This window comes from Adiantum capillus-veneris, chromosome 10 (assembly GCF_014529385.1).
Source record: "Adiantum capillus-veneris isolate H3 chromosome 10, ASM1452938v2, whole genome shotgun sequence".
In the NCBI taxonomy this organism is placed as follows: Eukaryota; Viridiplantae; Streptophyta; class Polypodiopsida; order Polypodiales; family Pteridaceae; genus Adiantum; species Adiantum capillus-veneris.
In genome coordinates, this window is record NC_140940.1 from 47,381,352 (window position 1) to 47,404,893 (window position 23,542).

Consider the following 23,542-nt stretch of genomic DNA (forward strand, 5'->3'; position numbering starts at 1 on the left):
GAGTTAAATCTTAAGACCCAGATTTAATCATCTGCATTAATCATGGCTGTTATTTTGTGAATAGAAGTTATTGGTGTAAGTGTGTTCTGCGAGAATCTTCTTATTGACACTGGAGTTGCAGCAACAGGGTCTAGTTTAAGATCATCTCTTCGATGAGCTTTGTGTTTGCTAGAAGGATATTGCCAAAAGAGACATTTCAGCCCCATTATGTAGTCGTATAGCTTAGCACTGGGGGGGGGGGGGGGGGGGGGGGGCGCTCACACCCACACTTAAAACCCCACACACATATTTTTTTGTTATAGATATTAGTAATATTGATGCCTTAGAGGACTCTCGAAGAATCCAAAAACAATCTTCTGCAGCCAATTGATGAAACACTCGGAGATTTCGAGATCTCTAAATTGTCCAAAACATCCAGAATCCGACGAAGTTAAGAAAGGCATATACATGAAGCGACTTCACCAAACAACTAGAAATGCTTCTGAAAAACCTTATAGTAGGGTACATTCCAAGCGTTTTGCCCAACTCATCAGCGTTTTTCAGATGTGCAATACATCCTCAGGGCACCCCCTCGCAGGCCTTGTGATCATGCAGTGGCAGGGTTTCTCATACGAGATCCAGATCCACATCTAGATCTAGCCAGGAGGAGGTGCACCAGATATATGCTCTCAGAGCATGTTGGAGGTGATACCCATGTGGAGACCGTGTCAGTGGTCTCGTGTGCAGGAGCAGCTGGCAGTGTAAGTAGCAGTTGCAATCGTGTGTGCCTCAAGTCTAGCCATAAGGCAGGTCAGATTTATGCCGGGGACCACCCTTGGTCACTTGTATGAGCAGATTGTTATCAGCATGGGGCATAGTTACCAAGAACGCGAAACCGGAACGGGAACGGGGAACGGGAACGCGGAACAAAATGCCATTCCCTGTTACGGGTACTCACGTTTGAAACACGGAACGGGGATTCGGAACCGGAACTTGGAATGGGAACGGGGATCGGAGACCTGAAAACGGCCATTCCCTGTTACTATGGCATGGGGAGCCTTTCCCAGATCTCTCTCTCTCTCTCTCTCTCTCTCTCTCTCTCTCTCTCTCTCTCTCTCTCTCTCTCTCTCTCTCTGTCTCTGTGTGTGTGTGTGTGTGTGTGCAGAGCTGTTGGCAGGGTCAGTAGTAGTCGCAATTGTGTGCACCTCGGGTCAGCCTGTTGGCATGACAATTCTATGCCGGACCACCCTTTGTCACTTGTATGGGCAGCTTGTTATCAGCACGGAGAGCCTTTCCCATCTCTCTCTCTCTCTCTCTCTCTCTCTCTCTCTCTCTCTCTCTCTCGTTCTCAGATGTGCTGTCTCTCTCTACCTCAGTGTGCTCTCTTCTCCATAGGTGTGCCTTGTTTACGTGTTTGGCATTGCAGGTGTTCTAGATCGGAATCGAGGTACCCACTGGATCACGAGCCATTTCTTGTCTTCATTGCATCTTCCGCTGCCACCTTTAACACTCTCTTCTCCACAGGTATGCCTTGTTCATGTGTGTGGCATTGCAGGTGTGCTAGATCAGGGTCGAGGTGTCCACCAAATCACGAGGCAGTTCTTGCCTTCATTGCATCTTCCGTTGCCACCTTTGACAAGATCATGGAGCGGTCCTGCCACATTAACAAAGCCTTAAAGAAATCTCCGATAATACGAACAATCCTAGAGAACTACATACATCATGTAGAGTACTGGGACTCAGCCAGTCTTGAACAACTTTGAACTTTGCTGGATGCATACTCACTTGATTGTGAGAGACCATATGGCCTAGGTAATGAATTTCTGTGAGAAAGAACTCACTTTGCTTTGCATTGATATGCAACTCATGCCTACGCAATTCCTGAAACATTGTATCCAAGTCCTTCTGATGTTCCTCTTGTGATCGAGAGAAGACAAGTGTGTCATCAAAGAATACTCCTGTAAAGGCTTAGGTATGGACTAAATACGTGTTCTATCATTCTATTGAATGTGGCAGCAGCATTGGTCAATTCGAAAGGCATGACCAAAAATTTATGAAGTTCAAAGGTTGTTAGAAGAAAGCAGATCCTTTGGTGTTATGCGAATTTGATGATATCCACTCTCTAAGTCTATGCGACTTAAAATGCTGGCGCCTTGTAGCTTATCGAGAATGTCATTGATTTTTTTTCCGAGAAAAACATCCTTCTACTAGTTACTAAACTGCCCATATGGCTACAACCACCTCTTCAAGAGAGGGCTACAACAACCATGGTGGGAGACTCTCCCAATGAAAAAACCAGTATATGTACAATGGGGCTAAATCAAGAAATGGGGGGAGGGAAAAGCCACACAGGTGGTCGGTAGTGCCATCGGAGTACACCCTGGACCATCCTCTCTGCGCTCCCGCATGCGGTCGGAGCTGCCCTGTAGTCCCTCGAGCTGTCCTCTGAGAGTGTGGATCAGCTCTAGCCAAAAATCGTGAACAGTCTCTGCTTGTGGCACAGAGAGAGCCTCAGAGATGCGGAAGCAATGGGCCTGCCAGATGAACCAGAGTGTCAGGCCATTGATGAGCTCCCAACACTCCTCTCTCTCACTGCACCACTCCTGTGGAGTAAGCTCTGTGGCAGGCTGGAGTGTAGGTCGCCCCTCCTGCATCACTATCATCCTGTTGGTGGAAGATAGCTCAAATGGAAGTGCCAGGCCCCTGAGGGTGGACCAAGCCGCTACTCCCCAACTGTACTGTCGAGCCGAGGAGAGAGCAGGCATCAGCCGAAGAACTCGAAGCCACACCTGCTGTGCCGAAGGACAGTCCCAAAGACAATGACGCTGACTATCCACAAGATGGTCACAAGCTGCACCTGTGGCCGAGAGACCACTATGCACTAGCTTTGTGTGCGACCAGCCACTGAAACAAGGTGACTCGCCTCGGCTGTCTGGAGTCCCACAACCTCTCTCAAAAGGCTGCCAAGAACTCAGCTGTGAGACCCTCCTCCTGCCAATGAGGTGTTGCAGCGGGGCGGGCCTCTTTGTGTGCTGCTAGTATATGACGTCCCAGTCGAACATTTTACTGAAAGAACGGGACACTTGGGTGGTCTACAGAAGAGAAAGGGTCCCTCCAGAGCCACTCACCAGGATCCCACTGTACTCGTGCCAGTGAACAACACTCCCAAGCCCACAGCCTCTGGTGTCCAGTCTCAAGAGCTGCTGGTTAGGATCGATGACACAAGTCCTCCCACTACTCGGATCCTCTGAAAACAGCACTCTGCCACCTGCGGGGCCTCTACTGCAACTCGCTATAAGCGTCCCCCACTCTGAAGCTCGAAGAAAAGGGATGGAACAATCTCTGAGCAGGCCCTAACTGAGATGAGAACCTCCAGTTGCGTGAAGGCTCCCATCCACCTGGGTGCAACTGGCTCAAGAGGCGTGAGCCACTCCGCTCAAACTGCCTCTGAGATGTCCTGGCACATGCTCTGTACCCCTCTCATGCCCTGTAGCTGGAAACCCTGCACCTCCTCTGATAAGCCTGTGGACTCTAACCAGTCACCTAAAGAGCGCGCTGGACCCGTTGCCATGGGACCCCAGGAAACATGAGGCCGACTACCAACCAAGTGGCCTCTCTGAGTGCTAACCATGGGGTTCTAGACAAGGGGCTGCCGTAGGCGCTCCTCCGTGCAAGTAGGCTGTCTCTGCTCCAGGCCTCGCCGCAAGAGCTCCCAAGATCGAAGCAAACTCACAGCGAAGCGGTCCTCCAGTCTCCTGCTCAAACCAACTTTACGCATCTCTGTGAAGGTCGAAGGTCGCCGGGGGCCTCCAGCGTGAGGTACCCTAGCACGAAGCCGTTGTAGCAAGAACTCCTTCCAGGGCTCCTCACCTGGAAGAAGTCCTTTGACGATGAACTTCCCAAGAAGGGCTCTACTCTGCTGTGCTGGGTCAATGATCCCAAGCCCTCCGTGCTAACAAGGAAGAGTGATGACCTGCCAAGCCACTTTGGCTCGTGCTATCTGAGTGTCACGTCCTGACTAAAGGAAGTTCCTGATCAGCCTCTCTACCTGGCTGATACAAGAACTCGAGAAGATCCAGCAAGAAGTGATGTACCACATAGTCGCCAACATCACCTGGTTGGCCACTACTACTCTGCCAGCCAAAGAAAGTCGTGCTGAGCTCCAATGTAAAACTTCCTCCTGATAGGCAAGAGGAGGAGAGCAATCTGCTGCTCGGGAGACAAGTCCAAACCAACCTGACAGCCCAAGTACCGAACTACAGTCCTTGGGGGAATCCACCTAAAACCCTCTCTTGGCATCCAATCGGGCAGAGGAGCACTACCGACCGAGAAAGCCACTGTCTTTCTCCAGTTGATCAGTGCGTCCGATGCACAACAGAAGGTCTCCAGAGCCTGCTCACACCTGTGAAGGTTGGCCTCTTGGCCATCTAAGTACAAGGCTGAGTCATCGGCAAACTCAGCATCTAGTAGCTCATCTCCCCGAATAGGGAGTGCTAAGCCTCGTAGACCAACCTGCTGCGACACCAAAAACCTGCTCATCGCCTCCGCATAGAACAGAAAGAGGAAGGGGGCAAGAGGACAGCCCTGTCTGACCGAACGTGTGAGCATGAAGCGATCACCTCTACCTCCTGCCAAAAGTACTTGACTGTGAGCCTGTTTGTACAAAGCTGACACCGCTCTGATCCAAGCATCTGAGCCCATCCTGCGTAGAGTGTCCTCTAGAAAGTCCCAGTCAACTCTGTCGTATGCCTTCTCGAAATCGAGAAGAAGAATCACTAGGTCCTCACCACGGAGCCGTGCTAGGGCAGAAGCCTCCCAAAACGTAAAGAGGTTGTCAAGGATACTGCATTCCTTGACAAAACCTGTCTGAGTCCCATGTATAAGGCTCTCTAAAAGTGGTTGAATCCTCAAACTCAGAGCCTAGGCAAGAATTTTGTAGGCTGAGTTGAGGATAGTGATGAAACGCCACTGTGGAATCTCATCCAAGGAGCCACCCTCCTTGGGAATGAGGTAAATCAAGCCCTCACTTATGCTGTCAGGCATCACTCCTGTGTGCAAAATGTACTGAAAAGCACTACAGAGATCTGGGCCAAGTAGGTCCCAGTACTCCAAGAAAAAACTGGGAGTCAGTCCATCCTCACCTGGACAGCTAACACGGGGAAGGGCCCTAAGAGCCGTGTGCAGCTCCTCAAGCTGAAGTGGCAGCTCAAGCCTCTGATGCATCTCCTCAGTCACAAGACAAGGCATCTGTGCCCAAACCTGTGCCCTGCATGCATCCTGACGCTCTGAGGCTCTGTAGACAGTAACTCATTGTAAAAGTCAGTAGCAACTGCTCGCATATCCTCGGGCTCAGAAGCAACTGACCCGTCCGGCCTCCGCAACTAACTGACCTTGGCATGCGAATGCCGATGTCCCACTGCCTCAAAGAAAGTACCAGTCACTCTGTCGCCCATCTGAGTCCACTGAGATGCCTGTCAGTGGAAAGCAAACTCATGTCGCCTCAATTGTGTGCTAGCAAGCTTCTGTTGAGCCTGTTGTAGCTGCTCCTCCAACTAAGGACTGTCTGTATGCTGGTCCTGCATCCTCTGTAACGAAGCAATGCCCCGTCTGAGATGCTGCTCCTCCTCTCTTGCTGCAGCCCGGCGAGCCAAAGACTCCTGGAGAAAGAAACGGCTAATCTGAGCTAGTCTTAAGGCCACACTGTCAGCAGGAGAATCTTGCCTGTCCAAGCTCTCTGTCCAGAGAGCCTCTACTCGCTCTCTGAGTGCAGAGTCCAGCAAGACCCTCTCTGGGATGTGAAGCATCGTGCTCCCACTCCTCTGCCTGTCTGCCATTGTGAGGATCATTGGTGCATGGTCCGAGAAGGAAGTCCCTGCCAGAATGCCAATTGTCCCTCCCAAGTCACTGAAGTGGTCACTAGTGTAGAAGCGATCTATCCGCGATAGATTCACTCCTCCCACTTTGCGGTCCGAATGAGGAAAGGCAAGGCTGTCTGGGGGCCTCACAAAACTAGAGTGCTGCCAAATATCCGAGACCCTCAAAGTCATACAAAGCCTCTCCCAAGCTACGAGCTCAAATCCATGCACAATAGCATGGCTATCACCAATCCTGTCAGAAGGGTCCTCCAACATGTTGAAGTCCCCCCTATGCACCAGTGTTCTGCCTGCGGCAGAGACTCAACTAGCTGTGACCAAAACTCTGCTCGAGCACTCGCCACATCGGGCGCATAGATGTTCAGGAAGCCCACAAGGCAACCTTGAACCTGCATAGTAATCCACTGAGCCGTGCCTGGCACAATAATCCCTCTGCCCATAATGACCTGCTGCAAAGAGTCCGCAATAGTCATACATACCCCATCCTGGATGCCTCCAGGTCCAAAAACAGCTAACCAAAAAGTATCATATCGTCCACCCACGAGCTGACCACAACGTCTAATGCGGCTCTCACACAGATGGTGCTCCTAAAGCATAAGGAGATCAATCTCTCCTCCCACAAGGCAGTGCTGAAGCTCCTGACGTAGTCGGCCCCGCTGACGCTGAAACTGGGGCCCACCATGTCCCTACACATTCCATGAGATGATCCTCATGGGGAGTGAGAGAGAACAGATGCTGCCGCAGCAGCTAAACGGGCTATCTTCGAGGCTCGCTTGGATGGGGAGTAATCCGCATCCGAGCGTCCTCTAGATAGGCGTGACTGTAGCGAGTGCCTCGCCCAAGCCCAAGCAGAGCGAGCCGTACGTAAAGCAACCTCCTCTGTCGAGGAGTCCTCATGAATGTGTATATAGCATGGCAATCACTGTGTATCGGCAAAGAAGTAAACAAAAATGTGTCTACATCCTGCTGTATCTGGAGGGGTCACCGCAAACTTGGCCAATGGCCACAAAGTCTGAAGCATGTCTGTAACTCCTAGTTCTCCCATGTGGTGAGAGAACTCTAGGACCTGTGTGTGCAACCATCCCAACACTGAGTCGAGGGTCCACTCAATCTGGTCCCTGCCGCAAAGGGGGAAGGAGAAGCCAACTGCTGAGTCCAAGGCCTCTGTCCCTCTAGCTGCAAGGAACAAAACATGGACCCTGAAGCAGGCTGCCTCATGGACTGTGAGGGGTCGCCAAGAAAACAAGTAAAGTCGTAGTCGAAGAAGTCCCATCGGCGCCGGATGTCGATGCTCGTCAGACCACGAGGGATAGCTGCAAGGGGAGACGCCTGTACCTGTAGAGGGGGTCGCAAGAAAGGCTGTCCCTCTCTTGCCAAGCGACTCGTGGCAAAGGCGTTGCCAAGAGGTCTCCTAGCAACCGGAGAAGGCCCTGCCCCCTTGGTCAATTGTGGAACTCAAGCAGGAGGGGGGGGAGTAGAAGCCCTAGTTATCGGGGAACGCCCCCTAGCCCCCGTTCCGGCGTTCCCGGGGGCAGTTCCCTTCCCGAACGTTCCGGAACGTCCCGGAATGTCTGACGTTCCGGGTGGCCAATGCAAACCGGAACGGCCGTTCCGGAACGTTCCGAAATGCCCCCGGACCGTTCCGGAATGCCCCTGGAACGGCCAACGGCTACAAACAAATTTGGCAAAAATTGAAAAAATTGAAGTAAATGTTTGGGCTTCTTTTGAAAGTGTGCAAGGCCTCAAGGACTCATAAAATGCACCCCCCTCCCCCTTTCTCTTCACAAGCTAATCCTCAAGGCTCAAGCTCTCTCCCTCTCACTCTCAAGATGTCTCCCTCTCAAGACTCACTCTCTCAAGGCTCAAGGCTTCAAGCCTTCAAGCTCTCTTCCTCTCCCTCCCACTCTCTCAAATCTCTCCCTCTCCATCTCACTCTCTCTCTCTCTCTCATCATCTAGTCATAGCAAGGTTGAATGGTCTTCAAAACGAGTTTTTTGTGAGTATTTGAGTCAAAGCACTCTAATACTCCTTGTATTTAAACACAAGGAGCTAAAAATTGCACTATTTGGGTGTTTTTTATACCTCCCGTTCCGGACCCCTAGCCGTTCCCCCGTTCCGCGGGGATCCCGTTGCCGTTCCCGTTCCGCGTTCCGGGTAACTATGGTACTACTACTACTAGGAGCAGGGGGGAGCGGTGGAGAAGAGGGGCGGGGGGAAGAGGCGGCGGGAGCAGGAGGGGGGGAACTCGGGGGGGGGGGGGGGGGGGGGGGGCTGTCGAGGGTGAAGCTGGGGTGGGGGCTGGAGCAGGGATCTCATCCTGCTCAAGAGGACCGAAATGGTTCCCCGTGGGAATCCACTGCTGCTGGGTAGGCGCTTGAGGACCACTCTGAGTGCCAGGTGTCACTGTGGCCCCTGCCGTTGTCGACCACGGACTTGCTGCCATCCCTCCTCCGCTGGAGCCCCAGCTCAGAGGCTGGCTCTGCATGTGTGCACTGTGTCTCTGTCTGTGGCTGCTGGCCAGTCCTTGCAGGCTAGGGCTGAGTTTGTGGTGTAGGTCAAGGCCTTCTCCGTGGACACTTCGCAAGATGGCCCATCTGTCGACAAATGAAGCACTGGCTCGGGAGGCCCGAATACTCCACACTCTGTCTAAACCAACCCCCACTCACCCGAGACAGAAGAATGACCTTCGGGAGCGTGTGAGTGTCTCTGACCAAAACACGAACTGAGGGAATGCCAGCCGCCTTGGCAGCTACTGAGGCTGCGCTGCGAGGTGTCTCCTGGACAGTCCCAATGGCTGAGCCTATCCTGGACAAAAGTGGTAAGTACTCCCTCCGCAAACCCGGAAAGCAGACGGAGATGGGGATGTCTGCCTCCTCTACCAGAACATCCGAAGTAGGGTCGAAACCATGTCTCCACTGACGAAAGTGGGCTCGTGCTGCTCGGATGGTCAATGGACTCATGGCGATGACCTTGGACGCCATCTCGGAGGTCTCAAAGTCGATCTGATAGTAACCTCGTCCGAGTATCTGTACGTCCAAGATCTTGTCCACCTCTACGAGAAGGTGGGCTTGGAGAAGGTCACGCAGCTCTCCTCTGCTAGGTCGGGTGCCGAGAATTTTGCAGATGACTGAAGTCGCCTACAGGTGCTCTACCTCTATGGCTAGGCTCGTTTACTTTGTCGGTGAAAGAGCAAGTCGAATGGTGGACTCAAGATTCTAATCAAGACTCAAATCAAGACTCAAGAGCAAACTCTCTTTAGACTTAATTCTCTCTTCAACAAAAATTAACTAAGCAAAAGCACATTTCTTCATTTCCTTCTTAATAGAATTGTGGCTTACAATAGGGAATAGCCAAATCAAGCATCAACAAAATTTTTGAATTTCTTGCCCTCAATATCTAGAGCGAGGGACTTCTTGACATTAATCTATGATCAGATGGATCCAGAAGTATACCTAGGATAATGTCACATCCTTTGATAGGTGTCATAAAAAATGATTCTCAGTCCTTATATTCGCCAATTTGAAGATTGAGTTGTCCTTGCACAGGAGTTGTATTGGTAATCAACCCCTCAAATGCAAATCCGGATGTGATCGGAGTACCTAACTTATTAGGTGTGAGGCACATGCGCTATGCAATATCAAGAGAGATGAAGCTGTGTATGGATCCGGGATAATAGAGGATTAGTACTCGCTGGTTATTGAGAGATCCCCAATCCTTGAGAAACTAACGCTTCCCATTCTCCGTTTTCGTATTCCCTTGCACATGAGAAATAGAGTTAGAGCTTGGTGGAGCAGGGGATAGAGTAGGCGGGCTTCATTTGTCCTCTCTCCAAAGTAGAAACATCTTTCTTCATCCTTGAAGGTTTGTACTTGTGCGGGTGAGAGATTAATAATTCTCTTGCTGGTGTCCTCTGGCTTCTTAGATTGATTCCCTAGAGGGGCACTTTCTGCTTTGGCTGCCAGTCTCCTTGTATATCGCTCTTTGTCTTGCATCGTAAGTGCTTTGCTTCATCTTCCTAGGAGTTCCCATAGAGCGTAAGTCCTCAACAATGATTGTTGACTTGGTGATCATGTTCCTTCTGGGTGAGCTAATCCCATTCCTTCCGAATTTCCTTCTCGAAGGGGGTGGAAGGAATTGTTCATAAAATTTAGATTTGAATTGAGTCCATGTTCAGGCTTGTGCACCTTAGAAAATCATTGCCAAGGCCACTAGTTGCTTGTTGTCTCCTTGAGATCCCATGTAATGTGCAACAAAACTGATTTATGATGATAACTCAAGATGAGTGCTCACACAAGGTTCCTTTTACTTAATGAGAGACGCGCAATAGACATAGAGAGACAAGAAAGAGAGATTTTGTCAGTGAAGGTTTTGTCAGTGATAGAAAGAGAAAGAAGACTTAACACTGGATGAGGTCTTAAACTCCCCTCCAAGGGCCCCCTTCTCTATTGCTAGAGAGGTATTTCCTTTAGATTACACAAATGTTGATACAAAGGGTCTAGATGCTAAGATGCTGATGGGATCTTGCGGTAGATGCCTAGATCTGCGAGGCTAATGTCTGGAAATGCAAAACGCTAGTGGAACTAAGTCTGAATCTGCAAACTGATGAGGCTATGGGCTGATCTGTTATTGCCGATGTTGAGGGTGCTGATGAGGGTACTCATGATGGGCGGAAATCTGCAAATTTGAAACATTAGTTGATGATGGCTGATTTGCAGTACTTGGGCTGAAAATGCTAACACTAGTGCTGCCAGGCTAAACTTGCAAATTGCTAGTGATAATGGCTGAAATCTGCTACTGCTGGTGTGGTTAAAAATGCTAGGGCATTTGCTACTTGGGGCTGATGTGCTAGTAATACTTGATGGTGCAGTCTGACCATCATGTACTTGTACTAACTTATGCCTCTAAGGGTTTTTTTTTTTTCCGAGAAAAAGATCCTTCTATTAGTTAATGAAACTGCCCATAGGGCTACAACCACCTCTTCGAGAGAGGGCTACAACAACCATGATGGGGAGACTCTCCCAATGAAAAAAAAGCATATGTACAATGAGGCTAAATCAAGAAATGGGAGGAGGGAAAAGCCTCACAGGTGGACGGTAGTGCCATCTGAATACACCCTGGACCATGGTGAAAAAAGGCCCAGGACGCCAAAGTCGAAGGAAGGCCTCTCTGCGCTCCCTCATGCGGTCGGAGCTGCCCTGAAGTCTCTCGAGCTGTCCACTGAGAGTGTGGATCAGCTCTAACCAAAGATCGTGAACAGTCTCTGCTGGTGGTACACGGCGAGCCTCAAAGATGCGGTTTTTTAGTCCAACAATCACCTTGGCTAGTCCTCTTTCCTTGCCTCTCACTACGGAATCCCTTTCTTTTAGACCCTTACTCTTTTTTCTATTTTCCCAAGCCCTACCTGCCCCAATTCGCTCACCACGGAGCTTGATGTTATCATAGATCTGTGCATATTTGATCCCCTCACATAAATTCTGTGACTGACACAAATGTAAAATACCTATAATGCCGCTACCGGAAATCTACCCAAGAGGGTCTAGTGGATAAGCTCACCAGCCAGCCATGAGAGAACGAGATCTTCTCATCCTTGGACGCTTAGTGTGGCATGCGTGTCTACATTGCTCCGGCTGCCCATGCACTATGGCCAGGCGGTCTCCCCCTGAACCCCACTTTTCTGACTCAACGGTCGGAAAGCGGTCAACCTGGAGGTAGCACTTACATGCTACGTGACATTATGGTTCCCTGTCTCTAAGCGTCTCACTGGTATCAGAGATTCAGTTAGATTGGGCGTTCTTTTTGGCATGCATGCAAGCCACGAAGAAGAAGGTCGAAGCAACTTTCCATGTGCACCAAATCGCTCCATTTCTTTCTCTACAGGTGCGCGCTTGCCTGGGGGCTATGGATGTAGCACTTACATGCTACGTGACATTATGGTTCCTTGCCTCTAAGCCTCTCATTGATATCAGAGCTTCAATTAGATTGAGTGTTCTTTTTGACATGCATGCAAGGCACAAAGAAGAAGGTCGAAGCAACTTTCGAGGCCATGTGCACCAAATCGCTCCATTTCTTTCTCAACGGGTGCGCGCTTGCTTGGGGGACTATTTCTTGTCTCTGCAGCGCGGTAAGGGGAGCAGACAATCCTTGTTGACAGGTGGATAGTGAGACAAGGATTGAATGGGGGAGAGCAGTTGCCAAATATGCCTCCCAAGGAGAGGTTACCAGATTAGGATCAAGAGGATATTTTAGGGCAGTTGGACAAAACAGATATAGCATGAGGATTAGCAATCGGAGGCAGCCCAGATCAACCTAAGGTGTCCAAGATAGGCCAGGTCAACAGCCTTTTGACTCTTTGGAGATTCAGTTGTAGATGCCTCTTATAGTAGGCACTATTGGGGGAGAGTAGGATAGTAAGTCTCTGTAATTAGCTGAGGAGTTTGATTTTTCAGCAGGTTTTGCATTGTTGCTAGAGGTCGTGATATCCATGTCTTTGCATCACAATTCACCAGCAGAGGTCCTGTTATTCATGTCTTTGTTAAGAGTTTTTGTGGTCATCTGTAGGGTTTCCTTGTCTAGATCTTATGAGTGATGGCTTCTTTGTGGCTCTGCCCAAGATTTGGTATGGCGGCCATGGTGGCCCTTCGGGTGGGTGCCCTATTATCTTCTAATTTTCTGCGCATTTTTCCAATGTAGTCTTCTATGGAAGGTACTTTTGGCAGAGTTAGATCAGAGGTAGAGAGATCCAAAAGAAGGGAGGAAGAACAAAGGAGGTGCGGGATATAGAGCCAGTTAGAGGTGCCTCCTGGGATTCCACCTCCTCTCAGGCCCACTCTTCTTGCATACTATATGTCACCTCCCTGTGGATAGTTATGAAAGAGACGAGCTTTCTCTTGCTATGTCGATGACACAATATAAAGAGAGCTTTCAACCTCTTGTATCTTGGTACCTTCCCTTGGCTTTTGTGGTGCAGAGGATTGGGTTCGTCCTGCCTCTCTTATAGTATGGTTATGCCATAGATCTGAATGGGGGACCACATCAAGAAATGCAATAGTGGATGTGGATGGTTTTGGAGGCATAGCCCAGGGGTTTTACAATCCCTTACCTTTTGTGAGCTGCTACAGGAGGCTTTTTACAGGGGATACTTTATATCAGTTAGATAGCTAGCATTGGACATTGTGGTTTTCGCTACATCGCCCGAGGCAGATAGAGCTTTTGGCAGATCTGTGTAGGCTTACACAGCCAGAGAGCTTCATTATCAGATTAGAGTGTCTTTATCCATTTATGTACCGTATGGTTGTTTAGGATTTTCTTATTGTATTTCTTTCAGGGGTTTATCCATATCTCTTTTATATCTTTGTTTTATGTAGTGCCAAGGGCCACGAGCCCCACTTTTTGCTCAAAACACACACACACACACACACACACACACACACACAGAGAGAGAGAGAGAGAGAGAGAGAGAGAGAGAGAGAGAGAGAGAGAGAGAGAGAGATGTGTCTTGCAGGCAAGGCCTCCGATCATAACCAACGTAACATTGAATATCCTTGATAGCAAGTTGGGAAAGGACATTGATAAAGACTCAGTGCAGACTGTTGCAAACCTTGCTTTGCATTGTGCTGCATCCAAAAGCATTGAAAGGCCTTCTTTTCAGGACGTCCTTCAAGTTTTGGAGGCAGTGTTAAAACTGGAGATGAAGCTGGAGTTGCCCCAGAAAGCAGAGGCTCTACTGGCGACAGATGTCGTTGACAATTGGCCAATTGCAGAGACAGTCATCCCTATTGTTGGTGGCCAGAAGGTGGAGGACCCTCTTCTTTATGCTGTACAGAAAACTGTTTAAGATCTTGGTGCTGAGGGTAGTTTGGTTTTGCAACTTTTTTTGGCTGTCATGGGACATGCATATAGAAGAAACCTAAGTACTCAGAAGCTATTGGTTGCTGTGTAGGTCTTATAATTTATTTTATCAGTAAGCTTCTTCTGATTCCTCATCTGGATATGTTCCTGCTTTTATTGTACCGTATGTTGCCTATTTTGGCTTTTAGTTGTATTCATAAATGTAGAACCTTCCTTTTTTCTTTTTTTAATTGTATCACATGCTACACCCTTCTGTTTTGGCTATTTTGTCTTTAAGTTCTATTCATGAATGTAAAACTTTTCTTGTTTCTTTTTTATTGTATCATATACTACACTCTTCTCTTTGGCTATTTTCGCATTTAGTTGTATTCAAAATTGTAAAACTTTCCTTTTTTTTCCTCCTCTTTTGGGCTTTTTTTTGTGCCTAAAAGATTACACACACGTTCTTGTTTGTTGTCACCAATATTGGTCTTGATTTGATCTTTAAGGATTATCTTTAGGCAAATGAAGTGAGAGTTGTACAAACCTCCTCTACAATATTGCAAATTTCAATACCATTCAAACGAAGACACTTTTGCATAGCTAATGATGATTTTGATGTGATATAGAAGGATTGCTTCCCACATACACGTGTATACCCAACAAAATGGATAGGACACCTATGATTTGCAAACCAAAACTTATGCCATACCCGCAAAATCATGTGAAATTGTGATCGTCAATAAGAGGCAACATTACTTCTATTTTTTTTTGTCAAATTATGATTCCCAAAAGCATTTTGTATGATTTTTTTGTGTAGTTTTCTCAACGGACCCATACATGGTACAATTAGTACGTACGGAACCACATATTGTACACTCCGTCTGTTATAAATGATTAATCAATTTTCTTAGATATTGTGTCAAAATTTCAAGGATTTGCTAGCTTTTACACAAAAAATGTTGAATTTTTTTATGGTGTATTCAAAAATTGCTTGAAATCTAGTAAAGAGGCTGAAAGTTCAATCAATGAAAAATGAAAATTCTTGCCAATTGTACCTCTCCCTTGGCCACCATAAGGAACATAAAAAATTTCCTCATTATCCTTTTAAGGAAGGGGTGGGTGTTTGGATACCATGGCAATAGAGGACTATGAACATTATTAGGTCACATTTTTGATAGAATTATTAGATCAATCGATTGGTGAGAAATGGTCCTAGTCAAGTAAGATGAACTCCAAACAAAGAACTTTTGTTGAGAGCTTCACTTTTGGTGAGAATGCTTGCTCATACTCATGGATTGGACTCTTGTGGTTATTTGTGAGGGGAGTATTGAATGTTTGAAAATTGTTGTTTTTATTCATAGCCCAAACCTTGATGGTTATTTATGGGGGAGAGTGTCAAGAAGTCCGAGTAGTGGCTACTCTCAACAACTCCAAACGATGTAGGTTGTAGTCTAGGGGGTGTTTGGTTGTAAAAGGCCTCTATATCTCATGGCCCAGTCCTTTTAAGGTTATTTGTGGGAGGAGTGATGAGGGATGAACGGACTTGGATGGTTATTTGCAGGGAAGTGTTCATTGATGGCTTTATGTTTCTATGTTTTGTAACATGCACATATGAGCATTTGTGCTGCATTGTGATGTGTCAACCAGTGAATACTTCTTATTGGATGATATATTTCTAGGAAGTCAACGACCCAAAATATCAAGAGTACATATGTGGAATGAGACTCCTTATTGGATAAGATTTTGTTGGGAAGCCAATGACCCAAGAAATCAAGAGCTCCAATTTGGAATGGGAACTGATTGTCCCTCAATTTTTTTTGGGTTGGCTTGACTTGTTTTGCAGCTATGCTGTAATTGCAGATGATTACTTTCTTTTAAGAAGGGGGGATGTCACTAACTTTTCACGTGTCAAGCCACTGAAGAACGGAGCCAACCTACAAATCTTGGCCGTGCAGGATTAAGGTGGATAGGTTAGTGTGCCATCCATGACATAAGCATGCTTGGAGAGGTTAGTGTAGAGCTTGAGAGAGAAACTATTGCACAATACAATATAGACTATACTTGCAAATGATAAAGCTGGCAAATAATCAGCAGAATGTGTCTTTATATAGAATTTACGAATTGGCAGCCTTTTGACACATGAGCACAAAAGGTGGCTGCCAATGCACATTACAAGTGGCTTTCTCTTTACAAAGGTTGCAAGAGGCTTTTCACATGACTTGACATATAAGACTTTTCTAGGTGGAAGAGACTGTTTACATAAGAGATGCAACAAAAACCTTGCATCCCAACAATCCCTTCCTATGTGGGTTTTGGTTGCATATCACTGACACATTCCTCCGCTCAAAACACACTAGGGTGAGGCACACAATTCACAAGACTCCCCTTCAACAAAAAAATGCCTCCCCTAGACACAAAGGATGTAGGCACACAAAACATCAGGGTGTAAGCACACACAAGCCTCCCCTGGCACAATAGAGGGTAAGGTACACAAGAGAGATAATGCTCGCATCACATCATCATAAACAAAGCCAATATTGTTGTCGTTAGCTTCGTCAGAATCTTCAGTGGTGGCAAGGTTAATTTTTCCTTTTGGTTTATCCTTGAAATGCTCTTTGTAGTTGGTAACCTGTAAACATTTATCTTTGAGTCTGCAATATTTTGTAACATGGTTGTTTGTGCCACAAATGCGACAAGGGTTGATTTCATAGCAATCCTTTGAAAGGTGATTTGTTCTTTCACAGTGTGTGCACTTTAGGTTGCTTTTGTGATTACGGTTGTAGCGGTTGTATGAGACCACATAAGTACCACTTGACTGTTGTTGGCTGCCTTTGAGTTTCTTTTCGTGCTCTTGAAGAGAGTTTATTACATCTTCAATTTTAGGGATTGGGTCTTTCTCTTTTAGCACTGTTACAATTTGGCAAAAATCTGCATCTGGTACTACTTTGAGAAGCACAGCAATTTGGTCTTCATTATCTACAGGGCATTTTATGTATGTCAAATGTGTGCAAATACTTTTGAGCCTATTGACTAGACATGACACATCTTCTCCAAGCTCCATAAGCAATCCATAAAGTTGCACTTTTAATGCAATTTTGGAATGCTTGGCAATAGCACCAAAATGCTGCTCTAAAGTTATCCATGTATCATGTGCAGTGGTACAATCATCTAAATAATGCACAAAGTTGTCGTCAAATGAAGCGAGTAAAATGTCGGTAGTTTGCTCATCTTTAGCTGCAAACTATGCTAAGCTCTGTCGTGTTTCTACTCTGTCATTGTCATTTGGTGGCTTAATGACGGACCATAACTGCTTTCGCATTAAGTACCCCTTGGTTTCGTCTGCCACGTGTGGAAGCCATGCCCGTTGAATTTGTCTATGTTTTTATCTCTCCCCATGATGGTGCTCTACTGTGTGCAGTGAGAGGAAGGTTTTACCCGGGTGAGTGGGCAATGTGTAGTCCTCATGAGCACTTGCTTCAAAGGTCTTTACAAATTATTCGTGAATTCACTCTCCAAAATGGAGCACCTCTTCATCGAAAATTTGCGGTATATTAGATAGCGTGGTGTCAAGCTTGACTACTGTGGGAAGGCCCCTTCTAGCAGAATTGTGAGTTTGAGGTGGTTGGTTTGAATGTGAACTGCTGCAAATTAAAAAAATGTGAGCTTTACTTTCTGTCGATGGCAAGCACAAGTTTTGCAGGTAGAAGCAGTTGGGCACGACGGCCTGTGTGTAGGGCGAGGGTTTACAGTGAGGGCGATCGGCTACAGTTGAGGCCGCATTGCACGGGGAGCCAGTCGGATGTGTGTGGACGGTATGGCCAACTCCAGCTTGGAGAAGGGGGCCGCGTTGTGATTGCGCAGGTAGGGGATGATGGGGTTGATTGGACAACGGGCTGCGGAGCAACTTGGAGCACCGAGCTGAGAGTTGCGTGGTTGAGAGCAATACGTGGTGAGTTGTTGAGGCCTCGTTTTGCACCTTGTGGTCGGAGCCAACCTTCAAATCCAAGAAAAATAAGCCTGGCGGATAAGCGGTCAAGCCCATTTTGGAATGGTTTTGGGTCTCGAGCAGTTTGGCTGCATATGCACAGTACAATCAATCTTCAGTTGGCTCTGATACCAGTTGTAGGATTAAGGTGGATAGGTTAGTGTGCCATTCATGGCATACGCATGCTTGGAGAGGTTAGTGTAGAGCTTGAGAGAGAAACTATTGCACATTACAATATAGACTATACTTGCAAACGATAAAGCTTGCAAACATTCAGCACAATGTGCCTCTATATAGGCTTTTACAAATAGGTAGCCTTTTGACACATGAGCACAAAAGGTGGCTGCCAATGCACAATACAAGTGGCTTTCTCTTTACAAGGTTGCAAGAGGCTTTTCACATGGCTTGACACATAAGACCCTCCCTGTAGGATTAAGGTGGATAGGTTAGTGTGCCATTTATGGCATAAGCATGCTTGGAGAGGTTAATGTAGAGCTTGAGAGAGAAACCATTGCACAATACAATATAGACTATACTTGCAAATGATAAAGCTTGCAAATATTCAGTAGAATGTGCCTCTATATATGGTTTTACAAATAGGTAGCCTTTTGACACATGAGCACAAAAGGTGACTACCAATGCACATTACAATTGGCTTTCTCTTTACAAAGGTTGCAAGAGGCTTTTCACATGGCTTGACACATAAGGCTTTTTTAGGTGGAAGAGACTATTTACATAAGAGATGCAACAAAACCTTGTATCCCAACAATCCTCCTTTATGTGGGTTTTGGTTGCATATCACTCACACAATCCTCCCTTCAAAACACACTGGGTGATGCACACAATTCACAAGCCTTCCTTGTGTTGCATCTCTTGTGTGAATAGCCCCTTCCACCTCATGTGTCAAGCCATGTGCACAACCTGTTACAACCTTTGTGTAAAGACTAGCCACTTGTATTTGTGCAAAGGCAGCCACCTATTGTGCTCATGTGTCAAAAGGCTCTCTATTTGTAAAAGCCTATATAGAGGCACATCCTATTGAATATTTGTAACGCTTATCATTTGCAATATACCCTATTGTATTGTGCAACAATCTGTCTCTAGCAAGCTCTACACTAACTTCTCCAAAGAATGCTTATGCCATGAATGGCACACTAACCTACCCACCTTAACCCTACAACTGGTATCAGAGCATAGCTTAGATTAGCATTTTCTAATCGATTATAGATCTTAAGCATTCTCACTATGCTAGATTGCATTGACTTCCTCTCTCTCTTCGCCATCATAATTGTCAATCAAAGCTCTTTTGCATTGCATATTAATTATGGTGCTAATCACGTTGTTAACTTTCTTCTTTTGAAGTCCATTAGTACATGGATTAGTACTATTAGTGCCACTACCTATACTAATTGAATAGGAAAAGAAATTTACGATTGTTCTTATTTGCATCGTGATTAGCATATTATGAATGTCAATAATTAGATTATTTTTACATAATTTGTTTACCTTTTAACTTGCTTCTATTTTGATTTTTAGTTTTGGAGCTCATTTGATCTCTGTGATAATATTGTGTATGTGTATGTGTGTGGCTATAAGACAAACCCAAGTGGGATCCACCCCTAAGCAGACTAAAGGCCAAGTGAAGAGGAAGCCCATTAATCGGAGCCCTCGATTTCCGCCATATGGTCGGAGCCTACCTTCAAATCCAAGAAAAAGCGCCTAGCGGATAGGCACTCAAGCCCAATGGTTTCAGGTCCGATCAGTTTGGTTGCAGGCTCTGATACCAGTTGTAGGATTAAGGTGGATAGGTTAGTGTGCCATTCATGGCATAAGCATGCTTCCAGAGGTTAGTGTAGAGCTTGAGAGAGAAACTATTGCACAATACAATATAGACTATATTTGTAAATGATAAAGCTTGCAAATATTCAGCAGAATGTGCCTCTATATAGGCTTTTACAAATAGGCAGCCTTTTGACCCATGAGCACAAAAGGTGGTTGCCAATGAACAATACAAGTGGCTTTCTCTTTACAAAGGTTACAAGAGGCTTTTCACATGGCTTGACACATAAGGCTTTTCTAGGTGGAAGAGACTGTTCACATAAGAGATGCAACAAAACCTCGCATCCCAACAGGACGAGGGTCCTAAACTCTAAGAGAAGGGGCAAAAGCAGTAGAAGAAATTTTACCAACTTACATGTCTTGCCGAGTGGCCTATTTTTAAATTGGAGTTTCCACCAACTGATGGGACCCCGTCTAATGTGGCCCAAGTGACATAAAGGCATTAAAATAAAGCAAGACCACTCACACAATCACTTCCTTGCAAATTTGCTGATGATGTGGTAGTTGTATAGACGCCCATATTTTCTGCTTATGACGTGGCATGCTGTACGGTTTTTTTGCAAAATGCGATGGCAGCTTTTAGGGCTCACGCTTTTGGACCATTTTTTTTCTAGCTTGAATGATTTTCAAGACCAAGGGAATTTAAATAAGTGTAGAGGGCTTAGTGTTTGACACTTTTGGGTGATGGTGCAGAGTGTGAGTATTGGAATTTTATTGAGTTCAAGTAATCTAAGGAAATACCGAAAGGGACGCCAAGGTTTGTGGCGAGTACTCTTTGGGGTGTAATTCCCCCACTCCGTGTCGCATGATTTCTCTCTCTCTCTCTCTCTCTCTCTCTCTCTCTCTCTCTCTCTCTCTCAATTTTGTTGTTATTGAAGTGCTAAAAGTCTATTCAATCTGTTCTTTTCCATTGGCACGTGGTGCATGTCTCCTGAAAGTGGTCTTAGAGCTTCAAGTGTGTGCTTTTTCCAAAGCATACTGGTTTCACAAAGAGAAGACAAAGCAAACCGGCCAAAATCTAGTGGAATTTTATTTGAAGTAATCTTAGTAGCCCTTTGCAATTTTATTTGAAATAATCTTCGTGTCCCAACCACAGACTTATTAGCCACTCCCACCTTTACTTCATCGCGCAACGGGGGCGCTCCCGTCTTTATTGCTCTGTTTTACATGGCATAAGCCCTAAATATCACTTGCAAGAGAATGATTCAAGATTTGTTTCAAGCTACTATTTTTCTCAGATGCAGTGCCATGTAGTGGCAGAAGTCTATAGCTACCATACCGCATGCTCCTAGGAACTGGCAAGGTTTCAAGAAATTTTTTTCCCAAAGATATATGGTTTCTGACATCTTCCTTCAAAGTGTAACTTTTGGTAGAGTGGGTGTAGCACGGATAGTGTGTGGTGCTCTCTATAGTGGGTGCTCCTTAGTGCAATGTGCATGACAATCTCACTCAAAAAAAGCTGAAAACAAAGCAAAAATAGATAAAAACTGATCACACAGAGATACAACAACATACCAAAACAAAAGACTCGACCATCTCAAAGAACCGATACAGACTCTGGCGTGGCAGCACACTCAACTCTAGCCCATAACTCACAGATACAATGGGGGTGTCAAGGCTTAGATGTGCAAGGATGATGCATACGTGTTGTGTGTATAGACTCGCTACTCTAGACAACGACGCTCGACCATATATGAAGAAGATGATCCACCAACGGCTCATAAATGTTAGCCACCTAAGCCAATCTCCAAACTGAGTGGTGGTGGTGACCTGGCCACGATGTCCACTAAACCTACGTCGTTCCTGCCACGTGTCATTGCCCGGCCCAAAGAGTCCGTCCAGTGTGGACCAGACCACACCAATTGTACTAACTGTGTCCTGTGGAAGTGACATTGTAGCCTGCTACAGGTTGCCCGCCACAAGACCTCTCACCGTCTCAATGAGAGGGATACTGAAAAACTGTGAAAGAAAACCACTAGGTACCGCATCCGTACATCTTTCGTGAACCAGGTAGGAGGCCCAACCATGACCTTACATGCCTCAAAAGTGGGCTTAAAAACACTGCAGTGCTTGCAAATGCCTTAAGCCTTTGAATAGGCGGGAACCCAGTATGATTGCATAGTCCAAGAATCCCAATTGACCCAACAGAATGAGGCTCCACAACAAAGAGATATGCTCTGGTCTTGTATGGCAGGGGCAGGGGGGCCGAGGGGAGACTAGGTTGGGGTCAGGTTGCGGGGGGGGGGGGGAGACTAGGTAGGGGTGAGGGGGGAAAAGGGTGGATAGGGGGTGTGGGTAGGGAAAAGGGGGTGAGGGTTGGTGAGGGGGGCGAGGGGTGGGTAGGGGGGCTAGATAGGGGTGAGGGTAGGGAGAGGGTGGGTAGGGGCGAGGCCAAGACAGGGGGTGGGTAGGGGTGAGTAGGGGGTGGGTAGGGGGCAAGGGCAAGGAGGGGGTGAGTAGGGGCGAGGGCAAGAGTGTAAAGAATGAGGATGCAAGAGAGCTACACAAGACAAGCACAAAGCACACAAAGATGGAAAGCTTCTTCTTCTTCTTCACAGAAAAGAGAGTACAAAATGACTAAGTGCTAAAGCTGAAAAGTAGCACATATGTACATGCGGTCACTAAGTGTGAACTCACTAGAAGCGTACTAGGCTGGCACTATATGTGTAGTCCAGCTATAGAATCACTGGCAGATATCCTCCGTGTCGGTCACCTAACGTGCTAGTGAGTAAATGCCATAAACGGCCAAGACCCGTAGTGGATGCCAGCTCAAAGTGTAGAGCTCGACATCTCAACACTCCCCCTCGAGCTCTGCATGTTGCAGAGTCCAAGCATAGTCCGGAAATGTCGAAGCTTCTCAGCTCCGAGGGCCTTGGTAAAGATATCGGCTATCTGCTGCTTTGTGCTGACGTAGACCAAGTTGATGTCGCCCGCCAACACTCGCTCTCGAACGTAGTGGTAATGGACCTCTATGTGTTTGGTCCTGGCATGGAACACTGGGTTCCTAGCCAACTGCATGCTGCTAAGGTTGTCACAATGGATGAAAATCTGCTGGTCCACCTGCACTCCCAAGTCCTCAAGTAATGTGCGTAGCCAAGCTACCTCGCACGCCGCAACTGCTGCACCTCTATACTCGGCCTCTGTGCTCGATAAAGCAATCGTAGGCTGCTTTTTGCTGCTCCAAGTAACAACAGCACTCCCAAAAGAGAACATGAAGCCACTCGTAGATCTCCTATCAACAATGCTACCTGCCCAATCTGCATCTGTATACCCATACAATGCTAATGGTGCATCTGCTGCATAGAACAATGCGTAGTCAAGAGTACCTTGCACATACCTAAGTGTGCGTCGTACTCCATCCAAATGTGGCTTCCTCGGAAGATGCATGAACTGACTCTCCAAGCCTACTGTGTAGCTCAATTCTGGCCTCGTGATAGTCAAGTAGATTAGACTACCCACAATCTTCCTGTACATGTTGACATCCTCAACAACATCACCCTTCTCTGCACTCAGCTTTGCATTCACATCCAAGGGAATAGAAATTGGCTTACAATCAGCCATACCATACTTTGACAACATGTCCAAAGCATACTGTCTCTGTGATAGCCATACACCCTCTGGAGTCCTGATCACCTCAATGCCAAGAAAGTAGCGCAACTCGCCTAAATCTTTCATTTCAAACTCCTGTTTGAGAAGACCCTTCACATGGTCAATCTCCATAGCATTGTCACCAACAATAATAAGGTCATCTACATATATGGTAATGACCACAATCCCCACATCACTCTCACGTACATAGAGTGAATGATCAACATGAGCTCTCCTAAAACCAATACTGACAAGATACTTGGCAATCCTGTCATACCATGCTCTAGAGCCCTGCTTCAAACCATACAAAGCTTTGAGAAGTCTGCATACATAATCTGGGTAACCTGGATCGACATAACCAGGTGGCTGATCCATATACACTTCCTCTTGCAACTCACCATTCAAGAAGGCATTCTTTACATCCATTTGATGCATAATCCATCCTCTA

At 46.7% G+C, this 23,542-nt stretch overlaps 1 protein-coding gene across 2 annotated transcripts in view; it reads left to right on the forward strand.

The window, feature by feature from the left end:
* LOC147448793 (putative proline-rich receptor-like protein kinase PERK11) overlaps window positions 1-14,436 on the forward strand; it is a 150,242-nt gene extending 135,806 nt beyond the window's left edge. Inside the window, exon 7 of one of the 2 annotated variants that reach the window (XM_086522454.1) lies at window positions 13,354-14,436. In XM_086522454.1, the coding sequence (XP_086378580.1) occupies window positions 13,354-13,686 (333 nt within the window). In that variant the 3' untranslated portion in view covers window positions 13,687-14,436. The remainder of the gene's footprint in view (window positions 1-13,353) is intronic. The other variant, XM_086522455.1, reaches the window with a different exon arrangement.
* Window positions 14,437-23,542: the final 9,106 nt, after the last annotated feature.